General features: G+C 42.2%; 1 protein-coding gene across 3 annotated transcripts in view; it reads left to right on the top strand.

The window, feature by feature from the left end:
* TRIM16 (tripartite motif containing 16) overlaps positions 1–9,139 on the top strand; it is a 31,688-nt gene extending 22,549 nt beyond the window's left edge. For all 3 annotated transcript variants that reach the window (XM_077166070.1, XM_077166069.1, XM_077166071.1), the window contains 3 exons: positions 2,402–2,567; positions 3,042–3,137; positions 6,741–9,139. In XM_077166070.1, coding sequence (XP_077022185.1) covers positions 2,402–2,567; positions 3,042–3,137; positions 6,741–7,312 — 834 coding nt within the window. In that variant the 3' untranslated portion in view covers positions 7,313–9,139. The remainder of the gene's footprint in view (positions 1–2,401; positions 2,568–3,041; positions 3,138–6,740) is intronic.
* The last annotated feature ends 8,199 nt before the right edge of the window (positions 9,140–17,338 follow it).

The following is a 17,338-nucleotide window of genomic DNA, read 5'->3' as shown; positions in this document are numbered from 1 at the left end:
AGGAAAAAAAACGAAGCTGGAGGTCTCAAGCTGCTGGACTTTAAGGCATATTATGAAGCCACAGTGGTCAAAACAGCATGGTATTGGCATAAAGATAGATATATCGACCAATGGAATCGAATAGAGTGCTCAGATATAGACCCTCTCATCTATGGACATTTGATCTTTGATAAGGCAGTCAAACCAATTCACTTGGGACAGAACAGTCTCTTCAATAAATGGTGCCTAGAGAACTGGATATCCATATGCAAAAGAATGAAAGAAGACCCGTATCTCACACCCTATACAAAAGTTAACTCAAAATGGATCAAAGATCTAAACATTAGGCCTAAGACCATAAAACAGTTAGAGGAAAATGTAGGGAGACATCTTATGAAACTTAGAATTGGAGGTGGTTTTATGGACCTTAAACCTAAAGGAAGAGCACTGAAGAAAGAAGTAAATAAATGGGAGCTCCTCAAAATTAAACACTTTTGTGCATCAAAGAACTTCATCAAGAAAGTAGAAAGACAGCCTACATAATGGGAGACAATATTTGGAAACGACATATCAGATAAAGGTCTAGTTTCCAGAATTTATAAAGAGATTGCTCAACTCAACAACAAAAAGACAGCCAACCCAATTACAAAATGGGAAAAAGACTTGAACAGACACCTCTCAGAAGAGGAAATACAAATGGCCAAAAGGCACATGAAGAGATGCTCAATGTCCCTGGCCGTTAAAGAAATGCAAATCAAAACCACAATGAGATATCATCTCACACCCACCAGAATGGCCATTATCAACAAAACAGAAAATGACAAGTGCTGGAGAGGATGTGGAGAAAGAGGCACACTTATCCACTGTTGGTGGGAATGTCAAATGGTGCAACCACTGTGGAAGGCAGTTTGGCGGTTCCTCAAAAAACTGAATATAGAATTGCCATACGACCTAGCAATACCATTGCTAGGTATCTACTCAAAGGACTTAAGGGCAAAGACACAAACGGACATTTGCACACCAATGTTTATAGCAGTGTTATTTACAATTGCAAAGAGATGGAAACAGTCAAAATGTCCATCAACAGACAAGTGGCTAAACAAACTGTGGTATATACATACGATGGAATATTATGCAGCTTTAAGACAGAATAAACTTATGAAGCATGTAATAACATGGATGGACCCAGAGAACATTATGCTGAGTGAGACTAGCCAAAAACTAAAGGACAAATACTGTATGGTCCCACTGATGTGAACTGACATTAGAGAATAAACTTGGAATATGTCATTGGTAACAGAGACCATCAGGAGTTAGAACAGGGTAAGATAATGGGTAATTGGAGCTGAAGGGATACAGACTGTGCAACAGGACTAGATACAACAACTCAAAAAAGGACAGCACAATACTACCTAATTTTAATGTAATTGTGTTAAAACACTGAATGAAGCTGCGTCTGAGCTATAGTTTTTTTGTTTGTTTGTTTTTTATATGTATTTTTTGTATTCTTTATTTTTTTCTCTATATTATCATTTTATTTCTTTTTCTGTTGTCTTGCTATTTCTTTTTCTAAATCGATGCAAATGTACTAAGAAATGATGATCATACATCTATGTGATGATATTAAGAATTACTGATTGCACATGTAGAATGGAATGATTTCTAAATGTTGTGTTAGTTAATTTTTTTTAATTAAAAAAAAAAAAAAGCAATGGAGCCCAGCGGCAAATGAACAGTATATGCCAGCCACGTGACTTCGCAGCTGACACAGGTATTTTAGCACATTGGCCTTTCTTGAGTGAAAGTAACCTCTTGTTGGTGCCTTAATTTAGAAACTTTCACTTCCTTAGAACTATAAATTTTAACTTATTAAATTCCTTTTTTAGAAGCTGCTTTGTTTCTGGTATATCGCATGCTGGCAGCTTACAAACTAAAACATCATGGAATGGGTTGGTTTAAACAACAGTAATTCATTGGCTCAAGATTTTGAGGTCAGGACAATCCAAAACGAAGATGTCATCAAGATAATACTTTCTCACAGAAGACTGGCATTCTGAGGTTGGCTGCCAGCAATCCTGGGTGATTGACTTTTTTGTCACTTGGCAATGTGTATGATGGTCTCTCCTGACTTTTCTTTCTCTTCTGGGTTCCATAAACTTCCCATTTTTGGCTGTTTCCTGTCTTTCCCTTTCTTTGTGGCCTTTCCTTTAAGGCCTTCAGTAATAAGATTAAGACCTATCCTGATTACATTGGGTTGCACCTTAACTGAAGTAACCTCATCAAAAGGTCCTATTTACAATGGGTTCACACCCACAGGAATGAATTAATATTAAGAACATGTTTTTCTGGGGTCCATAGCTCCAAGCCACCATACAACCCAATTTAAGAAATGGAGAAACCAATCCAGTTTCTTGTTCTGCAGGAATACTGCAAATTTAAGAACATGGAGGATGGTACCTTCCCTAGCATTTACATTGGACTCAAGGACAAACTCTCAGGTATCCGGAAGGTCATCACAGACTCCACTGTGCACATAATACAGTTGCTGCAGAACTATAAGGAAAAGCTCCAAGAGTTTTCCAAGGAAGGTGAGAAGTTTTCTGAACCATTGGCTGTGCAACATGTGTCTTTTGAAGTGGGTGATGGGGATAGGGGAGAGAGAGCACAGGGAGGGAGGGTGGAATCAGGAGGAATGTCTCATTTGTCAAAGCCATCCTTCAGCTGGACCATGTTACCAGTGAACATTTATCTTGATGGTTTTATTTTATAATTGAGAAGGTGAGTTGGATACCATCCATGCAATTGGTTGGCATTTCTAAGACTAGCTTCTCAGATCTCTGATGCCTTTATCTTTAAGTGAAATCCAAGTCAGTCTTGGATCTTTTGAGGCGTATTTTGCTTCATCAGTGAGAGAAATGTGATCCATGGAATATGAGTCTCTGAGACATTGCTTGGCTCCAGCGTATTCTTCTCCCAGGAAGGGTGCCTGGGAAGTTCTGCTTCTCATTATATTTTCCTGATTACCTGGATAGGTGTGTATTCACAACTCTCTGATTTTCTAGAGGAGTATGACATCAGAACTCAAGTGTCTGCCGTCGTTCAACGTAAATATTGGACCTCAAAACCTGAGCCCAGCAGCAGAAAAGAATTCCTCCAGTGTAAGTTATGGTTAAGAGCTTTGCCTTGTCTGGTCATTTATACCAGTATATTGATGCTTGACTGAAGCAATAACTGTCATCTTTGATATAGGTTTCAGGTTCTCATAATCTTGTGTTTTTCGCCAAATGAAACATTTTATTTAAAATTTAACTTCTAATTTTGAAATAATTTCAGACTTATGGAAAGTTGCAAAAATAGGACAGAGGTTTCCCATATACCTTTCGCCCAGCTCTTCCATACGTTAACACCTTACACAGCCACAGTGCAGTGACCAAAGCCAGCACATTAACACTGAAACAATGCTTCTAACTCATCCACAGAATGTATTCAAATTTCATCGACTGTTCTACCAATTCCCTTTTTTGACCTGGAGTCAACCTAGGATCACAGATGTTTTTGCATCTCCTCAGTCTCCTCAAATTTGGAACACTCCCTCAGACTTTCACTGTCTTTTATGACCTTGACATTTTTGAAGAATACTGGATAGTTGATGAGTGATATTTTTTTGAGTCTGGTTTGGTCAGAATTGCACAACCCCCTGCCTTGTCAGTATGTCGTATCGAGGTGGTCTGTTAGCATTATTTAAAACACCATATTCTTAATTAGTGCATTAAAATGGACACATCCACAAGGTGTTATTTCCTAGGAGAGGAGGGACTGCATCTGTGCAGACAGCTAATTTTTTAGGATATTTGGCTAATCTATCTTTTTTGAACATGCTGTTGATTTTTGTTTCTGCTTGGTTTCTGGAGGTGGCCATTGGCTGTGTAATTCCTGGACCCCCTTTTCCTGCTCATTCACATGGGCTTCAGGTTCTGATGACTGTCTCCTGTTTCTCTCCCCAGGACTTCTTGGCTTCCTCTATGCAATTTTTTCCTGCTTCCAAGCAGAAGCACATCTATATTTTACAAACAGGCATGATGAATACAGGAAACCAAATTCTCTTTAATCTTTTTTTTTAAATGCTAGTACTATTGTATTTTTTATTTGTAATTCCACTCTTTACTTTACTACAGCTTCTAAAAGGCAAATGCATAGAATATAATGAGAAATCAATGGTTTTGATCTCCTAATATATAAATAGTCAATTTTTGACAAGAACTACATAAAGGTAAGGGGATGGAGGGGCAAAGGAAGATAGTTTATGCATGCTATTGAAATTATTAAGTTGCTGTGACTAATTACCACAAACTCAATGACTTAAAACAACAGACATTTAAAAAATTCTTTAATCTTAGCATTAAAATAAATAGGACACTTATCCTATTATTAGCCTCCTTTCTGTTTTACAAATGTCTTTTTTTCACACATGAAAAAAGGGCTTACCTCTTCTGAGTATGCTTATGAACTCATAACTGTTTATAGATTCAGATCATTCCAATTGTCAAAGCTCTGTTGGCCAAATTACCACCTTGGCCAGTGGGTGCCACATTCCAGCTGGTTTCGATCTCCTTCAAGCACTACCCTTGATGTTCTCAAAAGCATCGTTGCTTTCTGGCATGAAAGAGTGATCCAGAACCATCCTGATTCTTTTCTTGCGCCAAGACTTAGAATCATCCAAAGAGACCAGGATCCAATTAGAGGAGAAAAATATTATTGCTCAAAATCTGAATGCTAGGGTGGGCTGTGGTGGCTCAGTGGCAGAGTTCTCGCCTGCCATGCCGGAGATCTGGGTTCGATTCCTGGTGCCTGCCCATGTCGAAAAAAAAAAAAGGAAAAAAAATCTGAATGCTAGGGGCTGTCAAAACTGGTAGTGGGAAAAAGTGCTGCCACTGTTGTTCTTGGGCCATTTTTAGTAACATAGGGCCACGGAATATACGCCTTTTTAAGGCAATGAGTTCACACTCACTTTTCCTTTTTAACCTATTATATTGTATCTCCTTCTTTTCTTCCAGGATGTGGTCCCACTGACCACTAAGAATTTCTTTTACCTGATTAAATACATGGGATTTTCACTAGAGACCCCAAAAGTGTCCTGCCTAAAAAAAATAGGGCTAAACTAGACCTAGAGAAAAGATGTCTGAATTTGCTTTAAAAGGCAGTGGCTCCGAGAGCTGTCCAGTCCAAAATAGGGCTTTGTGGAAGCTTAGGGTGCTGTCGTTCAGCTGTCTCAGCAGAAGTCCAAGGTGGAGAGGAGCTTATCTCAAATAGATTTGTGGGACTGGCTTTTGTCTCAAGGAGTAAATCCCACTAAGACTCCCAGAAGAAATAATTATTTCTCTTACATAGACACAAAGAAATTTGAAACACTCTGGGTTAAACTAAGATAGCATATTTTTAAAATCACAGGAGATTTTATAGCATTTAATATGCTAGTTCACTTGGCAAGTATTTATTGAGCATCTTCTCTGTGCTAGGACCTCTGGATAGATAGTGTCCCCTAAAAATGTAGAGTTTATAGATTAGGTGGAGAGACAAGTCTTAAAATTCACGAAGAAATGTATTGTTACAAATTGTCAGGAATACAATGAAGTTCAAAAAGCCAGATGCTCTGAGAGAAAATAGTGGGGAGGGATGGGATTTAGATCAGGCAGTCATAGAGGACCATTTGGAGGACATGAACTCTCAGCTGCAGTCTGAAAGGAAACACCCAGACATAGAGCAAAGCAAAGACCCCATTGTAGGGGGATGGTCTGTGGGTGCTAAAGCCCCAAGTGGGCTCAGCATGGGGTGGTCTGAGGCCAGGGTGGCTGGATGTGATTATCAAGGGGGAGAGAGCAGATGATGAAGCTGGAGTACAGGCAAGGGCCCATCATGAAGGACCTTGCAGGCCAGGGTGCAGGGTCCCGGTTTTATCTTAAGAGCAAGCAGGTGCCATCAAATGGTCTTAAGCTAGGGCAATGTGATTCACCTTAGCCTATCCCTTTAAACAAGCACTGTGGCTCTGTGGGGAGAATGTATTGAAGGGACAGAAGGGAGAGAGAGCACCACCAGCACTCAGAAGCCCATTGTTCTAGACCAGGGGAGATTTGGTGTTGGTTTAGGTAGGACTGGAGAGAAGTAGGTAGAATTTTCAGGACTTGCCACTGCTTTTACGCGTGGAAAGAGATGAGAGAAGAGAATGAGGGCAAAAGAGATGTCAAAAATAACTTTCTGATTTTCACTTGAACAACTGGGTACGTGGAGGTGCTATTCACTGGGATGAGGGCATTTGGAATATATATATATTTGGGGCAATGTTCAAGAATTCACCATGCTAAATGGTGGTCACACATTTTCTAAAAAATGAATGAATTAATCAAATGTAGGTTTATGAGTGCTTTCCTCAAACCCTTGCTGACTCTGGGTTGAACAGTGCCTGGAGTTCTGTATATATTTGTTGAATGAGTGAGTGAGGGAATGGGTGATTATCCCTTGATTCATGTCAACAAATAATCCAGTGAATGCCAAGAAGTTTGAGCTTCAGAAAAGGAGCAAGTGGAGTGACTTTTGTCTCTGTTTTCTGGTTTTCACCCACCTACTTTTTTACTAGGGGAAGAGAAAATAGAGATCATGGAGGTTGATGTTTCCTCATGTTTTAGAAGCCAACTGGGTTAGAAGTTTTCTGTCTGAATCAGCTGTCAGTTTTTGAACCTCGCCCCCTGCCTTTTGTACCTCCTCAGATGCATGTGACATCACGTTGGACCCAGACACGGCACACAGGTATCTCCGGCTCCAGGAGGACAACCGCAAGGTCACCAACACCACGCCCTGGGAGCACCCTTACCCTGACCTCCCCAGCAGGTTTGTGCACTGGCGGCAGGTGCTATCCCAACAGAGCCTGTACCTGCACAGGTATTACTTTGAGGTAGAGCTCTCCGGCCCGGGCATCTATGTTGGACTGACCTACAAGGGCATCGACCGGAAAGGGGAGGAGCGCAACAGCTGCATTTCTGGAAACAACTTCTCCTGGAGCCTCTATTGGAATGGGAAGGAGTTCACGGCCTGGCACAGTGACACGGAGACCCCGCTCAAAGCCAGCCCTTTCCGGAGGCTCGGGATCTATATCGACTTCCCGGGAGGGACCCTCTCCTTCTTTGGTGTAGAGCCTGACATCATGACTCTGATTCACAAGTTTGATTGCAAATTTTTGGAGCCTGTCTACCCGGCCTTCTGGCTTTCCAAGAAGGAGAATGCCATCCGCATTGTGGACCTGGGGGAGGAACCAGAGAAGAACTCTGAGCCTGCTCCTTAGATGCCCCAATCTATAGCCCAGACCTTGGCCAACCACAGAAATGGGATAGCAGCTTGCATTTGAAGGGTGACTTGTGGGTAGAAATAACTGGAGGCTTCAGCTGGCCAGCAGTGATAGCTGGTTTTTGAAATCATGAGGGTCCATGGCTGAGAAGGCTTGTCTTGGTCTGCTCCCCTGTGCTCCATGCAGCACTGTTTTCTATATGTGAGTAGTAATCCTCCATCACCTCCTCCACAAAGGGCCTCAGGCGTCCTTGTCCTCTTCCTGTCTGTCCAGGAAAATGCCACACTGTACTCAGAATTGGCAACCAAGAAAATTCAGAGTGACTAAAAAGCTTGCATCGTGGTTATAATAAATTGCTAACGTTACTGGGCATTTCTTATATGCCAGATGCTGTTCTGCATTCTTCTTGTGTATTGACTCATAGAATCCTCATGATGGCGTCATTGCTTCTATCCTCCCATTTTGCACATGGTAAAACTGTGTTCCAGTTGCTCAAGGTCACAAGGTCACCTCATAAGTGAGTGGCAGAGCTTGGATTCAAGTTCTATCTCTAACCACTACACCATATTGCCTTCCTCATTAGATTATGGATATTGCATATAAAGGAAACAACTACCTGATGAATATATATATATCATGAAACTAGAGCATCCTAAACCCATCTCTCAGAGTAGAGTCAGACTAGACCATTCAGCTATGTAGGGGCAGCAAGTTCGCTACCTCACAAAGCAGCTCATTCTGGTTTTCAGCAGTAAGGATTATGAGAAAATTCTGAATGAGCCCAAATCTTTTTTCCTGTGACTTTTGGGAAGGGGTCTTGGTTTTCTCTTTTGATGACGCATGGACTAGGTAGACTTGCCTGATTTTTCATTCAATGGGCAGTCCTTCAAGTGATACTATCAAGGAGGACATGGCCCAATTGATTAAGGGAACTAAAATAGCATGAGGAGTGAATGGCAGAGCTTGTATTCAGTTTTGAGCTTTTAATCACTATAACCATGTCCTCCCTGGAAGTGTTTGTATTTTCATGGCCAAGTTTCCACTTTTTCTCATGTTTTCCAGATCTCTCATTCCACTGACCATTTCATCTTCCTTTCAATAGATGGACTTCCTAAAATTAATAGCTAATGTTCATCAAGTATTTAGTCTAATTACAAACAGTCTTTAAATGGATTTTGAGGACAAATAATCTGAAACTCCTGGCAGGGCTCACTCAAACAGAAATTCTGGGCCTTTTCCAGTGACTTGTGTCAAGCTACATCTTTTCCTTTGCTACCAGTGAGAAATCCCTAGTTCAAGAGTATATGACTTTAGCATCAGTTGACTTATTTCCAGAGATCTCATCTTCTATGTTGTGCCAATTTGAAATTATTATATGTCCTTTTTATCCTCATTCGATATTGCTGGGTGGTACCTTTCTGATTGTTTCCATGGAGATGTGACCCACACAGTTGTGGGTGGTAACTTTTGATTAGATGGTTTCCATGGAGATGTGTCTCCACCCATTCAAGGTGGGGTTGCTTACTGGAGCCTTTTAAAAGGGAACAATTTTGGGAAAAGCTTCAGAGCCACCAGAACCAATGGAGCCAACAGAATGGACAGAGCCTTGGGGAGACAATTGAAGAAGCCTGGAGAGAAAGCTAGCAGATGTCGCCATGTGTCTTTCCAGCCGAGAGAGAAACCCCGAACATCATTGGCCTTGAACCAACATATCTTTCCCTGGATGCCTTAATTTTGGCATTTTTTATAGGCTTGCCTTAATTTGGACATTTTCGTGGCCTTAGAACTGTAAATTTACAACTTAATAAATTCCCTTTTATAAAAGCTGTTCCAGTTCTGGTATATTGCATTCTGGAAGTTTACAAACTAAAACATGTGTAGCTGAGGATGGTCACAGTGTAGATTTAAACATTTTTTTAACCTTAATTTCATCACATCCCTGCTGCTTGCTGAGACTTTTTTTTTTGGCATGGGCAGGCTCCGGGAATCGAACCCGGGTCTCCTGCACAGCAGGCGAGAATTCTGCCACTGAGCCACTAGTGCATGGCCCTTGCTGAGATCATTTTGATTCATAATTCTGCATCTAATCTCTTAGCTCCCCTTCTTAGCCTTGTGTCACCTGCAGAATTGGTAAATTTTTCTTCTTCAGCCTTAGTCTTGTTGATAAAAATATTGGATAAGGTAGGTGTAGAGAGTCCTGAAGTACTCAATCAATACTTTTTGGGTTTAGCTCATCAATAAGTTTCCCACTGGTAAAACTGGCAATCATGTAGCCTACCTTTTGTCTCTATCCATAGGAGATGATGAAAGACTTTTTTAATGTTTGGCAGAAATCAAGATAGGTCATGTCTGCATTTCCTTGATTACCTGTCCAATAATGGTCTCAACAGAGAAAATGAGGCCAGCTTGGCCTGCCTTGTTTTCTTGGACCCTTGTGGGTTGTTGGTAATGGCCATGTTTTTTTCTCACAAACTATTTGTTACAGTATTTTAGATTTCTGATATGGGTTATCATCAAGTTCGCTAAGCCTGCTGTTTCCAGAATGAAAACAAGACAATTTTTTATTTTTGAAAATCAAGACAATTTTGCCTGTCCCCTAATTTCTTAAAGAGTACTGTCTGGTTTATATTCACACTGGCAGATTGTATCAGTGTCCTGAGATGTCAGAATACTTGAACTCATAGAAAAGGGGCCCTTTAGGTGTCTCCTTACTTATTTTGAACTTCATTTCCCTGTTAGCTTTCTTTGTCCATAAGTCTTCAGTTTCAAGGCTTTTCTTCTTGATATAAAAGATAGAGGCAAAATAAAAAGAGTTGGGTACATTTGCTCTCCCTCGGTTATTACCTCAAGCAAAGGCCCAATGAGTGGGCCTTTTTTTTTCCTTTTTCTTGGTCTGAAAATAGCCTAAAACAAACTTAATTTTTTTTAAATAAGGAAAACAAAAACATGAACAAAGGCCCATTTTATATTCCCTGGCATTTCCCCCAGGCCTTGTAAGTTGTGCCATTCTCCTGTATTTACCCTCTTTATCTCTTCTTCCATTGTGAAGACTCCTTTTGAATAAACATCTGAACTTTGGTGCCAGATTTTTTGATTCCACTACTAGACCATGTGCAATTGCAGAGTCAGAATATATTTTCAGTCATTATATAATCAATTCTTGTCTCTACTCTTGGAAAAACCCCAAGTCTATACAGCATTCTCTTCCAAGGGTCTTATAAATTCTGAGTAAATTCCAGGGGTCATGAGGAAATGACAAGATATCAGCACTGGCTCAACCCCAGAGCTTTTCTCTTTCCATCCTGGCTCTGCATGTTTTTGCAATGACTGCCCTCAAATTGAATCAATTCAACATCAATTCAGCCTCTGTGCTAGGTGGTCCAGAAGGTAACTAAGTCACTGTGTCCTTTGATAGCAGAGTTTATTTAAATTTGAGTGAAAGAACTAAATAGGAAAAATAGATTTAAATGGTGTCTTCGTTTCCCAAGGCTACTGTGCTAAATACTACCCACTCATTGACTTAAACAACAGGAATTCATTAACTCATGGTTTGGAGGCTGGACGTCCGACATCATGGTATTGGCTGGGCTTGTTTCCTCTCTTGAGTCTGCAGCCATCCTCCATATCATGGCCATCTCTCTTTCTTTGTGTCTGCTCCTCTGGTGTCCCTTGACTTATGGCATCTACTACCCTGCCCAATTTCCAATTTCCTTTGCTCAGTTATATGAACTAAGGCCCACCCTGATCTGATTTGGCCTCATCTAAATGATCGCTGAAGAGCCTCTTTACAAATGATTCCACACTTTAACGAATGATAACATTCTCAAAGCTCCTAGTTACAAATGCTTTTACACCTACAAGAATTCAGAGTAAGACTTGAACATGTTTTTTTGTTGGGGACAGGATTCAGTCCCCAACAGGCAGTACTCCAATGTCTGCTATTCAAGACAAGATGACTGACATATGATGTGGGTTCCTCCCTTCCGTGTCCTGGTGCACTATTTCTAACTTAACTTTTTTTCAAGTCAGCTTTAGTGACTGACTTCCACATTGTGTCACTGGCTGACCCACTCACTGGTCGCTCCCCATCTCTCCAGCCAAATGCCTGTATCCCAGAGGCCACCACTCCTGTCTCAATGGCCCCAAAGACCCTAGCTCCCTTGGATTTCAACACTGACTCTGCTTCCCATTATTACTACCTTCTTCCATCCAAACAAATGGTTAAACTTTTGGTAAGTCTTGGGGGCAGAAGGGGCAAGAGCCTTTGCAGGGAGGTTCAGCCATGCTCCCTTCATACCTGGTGCACAGGTTGGGCGTGATCTGTGGATGGCTCAGATAGAGCACCTGGCCAGCCAGGCTTTGCTGGGATGCTCCCAGTTTTCATCTGTATTTCTGGTTGCTCTGTAGTCTTGTTGAGCAAATCTCACCTTCTCCCCAAAGGAAGGAGCCCAGGTGCCGCAAACAAAGATGGAGAATGACTCATCTGATAAGGATTCTTTCCCCCAAATTAATAATTTAAGTAGTGGCCCTGGTGACTCTCTGAAAAGAGGAATTATATATTTATGTGTACATGTGTGTGTATTTACATGTGTATATGTATATTACTGATAGACAAGTAGAAGTAGAGTTTGCAGATTAAAGCATTTTATTTGGGACACTGAAGTTTTGCTGCAGCAAGGAAGCCAGATCACTTGCAAAAATAGAAACAGCTTTAGGCTTCTAGGGATGGCAAATGGCTTTTATAGACATAAAAAGGAAGTTAACTTGACCTCTGTTGATTGGATGAGGGTTTGTCCACCTTTAGGGGCAGGTTTAGGGCAGGCAGGCTTTATGTTGTTTTGGGTCAATCACAATGAACTTGGGGTTTGATTGTCTACCTGGATCGGCTGCCTTGGTGGATTTCAAGTTTCAAAAGATGTGAAGAGGGAAGGAAATAAGGCACTATATTTTTGGCCCTATCTCAGGACCTTCCCTATATAATTTTATCAATATATGTATGTTTTAATGTCTTACATAGAAAAAAATAATAATTTTTAAAAAGCCTACCCTACTGTGGTAGCTAAAGTGCAACTAACCCCTTATGCATCTCAGCAGCTTAGGAGCTGTAGGAACTCAGTGTTTGTAGGCTTTTCAAATGATAATGTGCATAAAAATTTCCAGTGTCCTTTCTTCTATTGTAGCCTCAGCCCTCAACCTCTCCTCTCTTCCTCTGCTTTTCCATCTTCCCTTTAATCCCTAATTAAGTTTAGAGTTTAATTTTGGAATTAAAATGTATTTCTTCACAGAGAGTTGCAGGCTTTACGTGGTGAGGTTAAGGCAGCCTGATTGGATTTGTGTGTCAGCTAATTGCTGCCTGCACACATCTTTGCTATGTGCTAGAGGGTCCGGGGAAGAGGGGGCTGGCGGGGGCGGGGGGGTGGGCAGATGGAGATGGGCTCAGAGGCCACTCACGGAGGTCTGCTGGGACTGCAAAGTCACCTGCTCTGTTTTATCCAGATTTGTTTGGGGGAAGTGTGGTATGCCTGGTTCTGTGCAATTGGCTTGTGTGAAATAGTAGTTATTTGATAACTACTGAATGATAACCCCAAAAGTTTGGGGCCTGAGTATTAGTCACGTCGCTGTTCTTGACCTATGGCTTTAGGTTTTCTTGGTCCCAGACTCGGGGAAGCAAATATCCCCTTCTGCCCCTGAGGGTCAATTCCTTCTCCCCCTGAGGGTCAATTCCTTCTCCCCCTGGAATGTCTCATTTGTCACTATTTTTCGTTATTGCAGCCTTCAACTCAAGAGTTCTTATCCTAGTTCCAATGGTGGTATTTGGCTGCCTCAATCATGCTGGGCTTTGTTTCCCATCTTTAAAATGGGGGGATTGTGCTCTTACGTCTATAAAATGGGGGGAATAGTCCCTTAGGACACGCTCAGCTCTAAAACCAGGCTCCTTTCCATATTCAGTGTGATTCAGGCTGATCACACTGGCACCTTTAACCAGCAGATCAAATTGTTCATTATTAATAAATGAATGGCTCAAGCCTATGAAAAGCTACCATAGCATAACTTTAAGAGACCATCTAAATATAAACCACACAACTGTCACACGGAAGCCTTAACTATTCTGGTATCTCCTAAGTACAAGTAAGATCTTGTGATGGGAGATGCAGCTGCTCAGATTTGTCAGAGCATCCCTGGGTCCACATTCTTCTGAAGTCTGGCAGAGGTTCTCAGCTGCCCTGAAACAAGCTTAGATCCTTGGTGACTAATGAGAAGGAGAAAGGACTTGAGCCTTCAGAGTTCCATTCCTTATCTCACCAAATCTCTGCAGCCCTGGGAGCTAGATATTGCCATCCCCGTTTTATGTACCTCTTATTTTCAGACCAGTTTAGAATTTTTCTTTGTTGGCTTGATTTTCCTCCTCTGGGTAATGTTTAATTGGTTAGTTTAGCCACCTGCTTCTTTGTAAGCCAAAGGGCCAGCTGGCCACCTGGAAACTCACTGATTCAAAAGCTTTTCTAATTTACTTCACCAACAAGTATAATACTACAGGATGGAAAGGGGATGGATGAAACATAACAGCTTTCCCACTTCCCCTGATGACCATACTAATACTTGGATAGCTCTTCACATCTCCACCTGACCCTCACCCCAGCCTATGAGCCAGATGGAATGAAACAGGCCAAGAGTAGCAAGTGAATTAATTATCTGGAGGGACTATCACAGCGCCACAGTGGATGCCAACTTCCTCCCACCTCCTCCTCCTCTGATACCAGTGTCCCTTCCAGACTTCCCACTGGTGCAGGGTGGGTGGCTGTGCTGGGGGTGGGGGTGGGGCAGTGAGCTGGAGCAGGAACCAGGAGAGGCCCCAGTAGCTCTGGTGCAGGACCCAGCAAGACAGCAGAGATGGGTGGGGTCATGTAGGACCTCTACCCAGTCGGCACACTTTGGGTTTCTCCATACCATGGGGGAGGTGGGAAAGGGAAGAAGAGATTTGGGGTGGTTTGGGGAAGGGCTATAGTTAGGATCATGAATAAAAACATAGGGAGGGGCCAAAAGAAAACCCAGGGGCCTGGCAGGAATGCTCCGGGTAAACCAGGCTGCCGTAGCTTGGATATTTGAGGGATATTTGACGTTCTTCTTGGTCGCACTGGACCTATTTGCCTGCCTCCCTCTTTGGATGTCCCCAGTGCCTCTCCCCTTCCCCCATTGGTCTACCCCATGTGGTCACTTCACCCTCTGAGCACCTGTCCTGCCCACCTTCTAGGCCCCATTCGCAAATCCCAATTGGCTCCAAGTTCCCAGCCTAAGCCCTACACAAAGCCCCACTCTCCACAAGTCACAGTTCCAGAGGTGGGGGGGAGGGCATGGGCACAGGAGGCCAGACAGCCACTACTCCTCCTTTGGGGTGCTTGGGAGACCCCCACCCAAGTCCTCCCACGAGGCAGCCCTTCCTCAGCTTCTCCCAACAGCTGCGGAAAAGAAGGGGAGATAAATGTGGTGACGACATAACCATTCCCTACCATTCGATGAGAATCACGTGTGCATGTGTGTACTTGTGTGTGTGCACACAGGTGGTGGTAGAAAGTGAACCACAGGTGGCGTGGCAATCCAGACTATTTGAAAAGCCCAGGTGAGGTGCCATGTGTAAACACACACATCTGTGCAAGTGAAACGGTGGTGAGCAAGGCAGGGATTCATTAATATAATTAATTAATGCAGGGTTGGGGTGCTCAGGGGCCTTCTATAGATAAAGAAATGGGCTCTCCAAGGGGTTTGATTAGTTTGTCCCAAACCTCACAGAAGTAGGATGGGATCAGAGCTCCTGTCTCTTGCCTCTAGTGTCTTCTTCTCCCCTGGGCCAGCCTGGAATAAAGACTGGGCTAGCTGGATTAAGCTGCTTCCTTGATGGACGTCAGCCTCACAGATTAACATCCTCATTTAGCCAAATCTTTAAAACAACATTAGTCTGTTGCCCTGCTGGGGGTAACGCACCTCTCTCTATTCAAACGCTCCACTGGCCTCCCTACTCATCATCGGGTTCCTTTCACTGTCTTGCTGAATTTAGATGTTAATTCTGCCTTGCTCTTCTCCAGACAGCTCTTCGGATTGAAGAGGTTGCATTGCTAGAATCAATCTATTCCCAACCATGATTCTCATCCCCACCCCAAGCCCAACTGCCCCTTCCAAGCACCTGTGTCATCTGTTTCCATCACCTGGTCTCAAAATGAGGGCACTCAACACGCACACAGTCTTGCACACACTTGGGTTTTATTGAGGGAGGTGATGACAGAAGTAATGGCAATAAGGATAGCAGCTACGGCTAATCTTGTCCATTATATTCAATCCTTACAGCCACCCAAAACGGTAGATGGAGAAACTGAGGCTCAGGGAGGGCAAGTGGCTTGTTGAAGATGGTATAACTCCTAAGTATGGGAATCAATGAATGTTTGAACCTCGTCTCCTCTGAAGTAGGAGTACAGTTTCAGTATGTTTCATCAAAACTTTCTTCCAGGCTACTCAGCATTCTCATGGGCATTTTGGTCTCAGGGACAATCTGGCTTGCTATTATTAGGTAGAAGTCCATTCCAGTATTTTTTTCCAATTTAGCAGTCTATCTTTTTGGGTTATTTAAAAATTTTTCATACCTACAGAAAGTTGAGAAAATAGAACAGTGCATATTCATACATTTGTGTATTCTTCACCTACGCTCTCTAAGTATTAACATTTTTGTTACATTTGCACTCTCTTGCACTCATATTATATATACACTAATACATATTCATATATATACTCTGTGTCTGTGGGTGCATATTTGTGTGTGTGTTTTGTGTACAACCTTTTGAGAATTGCTTGCAGATGCTGCACCCTGAAACACGGCAACACTTGACAGTGATTTTTAAATCATTTTCTGTGGACTCTAGGTTCCCTGGACAGCTGCTAATTTAAATTTTGTGGATTTTGAAGCTGGTATGAGACAATATCTGTCATCTTTACCAGGCGTGCTGGTTTGAAAGGAAATATGCCCCCTAAGAAAAGCCATGTTTTAATATAAATCTCATTTCTTAAAGGTAGAATAATCTCTATTCAGTACTGTATATTTGAAACTGTAATGAGATCATCTCCCTGGTTGATGTGATTTAGTTAAGAATGGTTGTTAAACTGGATTAGGGGATGACATGTCTCCACCCATTTGAGTGGGTCTTGATTAGTTTCTGAAGTCCTATAAAAGAGGAAACATTTTGGAGATTCAGAGAGACTCAGAGAGAGAGCAGAGAATGCTGCAGCACCATGAAGCAGAGAGTCCACCAGCCAGTGACCTTTGGAGATGAAGAAGGAAAACGCCTCCCGGGGAGCTTCATGAAACAGGAAGCCAGGAGACCAAGCTAGCAGATGACACCGTATTCGCCATGTGCCTGTCCAGCTGAGAGAGAAGCCCTGACTGTGTTCGCCATGTGCCTTCTCACTTGAGAGAGAAACCCTGAACTTCATTGGCCTTCTTGAACCAAGGTATCTTTCCCTGGATGCCTTTGATTAGACATTTCTATAGACTTGTTTTAATTGGGACATTTTCTCAGCCTTAGAACTGTAAACGAGCAACTTATTAAATTCCCCTTTTGAAAAGCCATTCCATTTCTGGTATATTGCATTCTGGCAGCTAACAAACTAGAACACCAGGTTTAAGAGTTGTATCTTTATTGGAATAACTCCATTGCTCTCAATAATAATAACTTGCTATTGAGTAAACTTTTGAACTTACAAATTTGTACTAATAAAATCTCACTTTTGTTTGCATTACATGTTGAACTTTATAGAAGATGTGACTGGAAACAGGGTCCTACTACTTAATATGTTTGAAATCCTCCAAAATCCCCTTTCTGGGAGAACCAAGGAGGACTAAAGTCTCTTTCTGGTTCATAATTGACTGCACAGTGTGCCTTCTGCTAGGAACTACCCTAGCCATGGGGGCCATGGGGGGTTTAGCTCTGGAGGACCACGATTTTACTCCTAAGTGTATCAAAAGCTCAGGCCTTAGGT

Source organism: Tamandua tetradactyla, chromosome 6, assembly GCF_023851605.1.
Source record: "Tamandua tetradactyla isolate mTamTet1 chromosome 6, mTamTet1.pri, whole genome shotgun sequence".
NCBI classification, from domain to species: Eukaryota; Metazoa; Chordata; class Mammalia; order Pilosa; family Myrmecophagidae; genus Tamandua; species Tamandua tetradactyla.
Note: the sequence above shows the minus strand (reverse complement) of the source record. Positions and strands in the feature narration are given on the sequence as shown.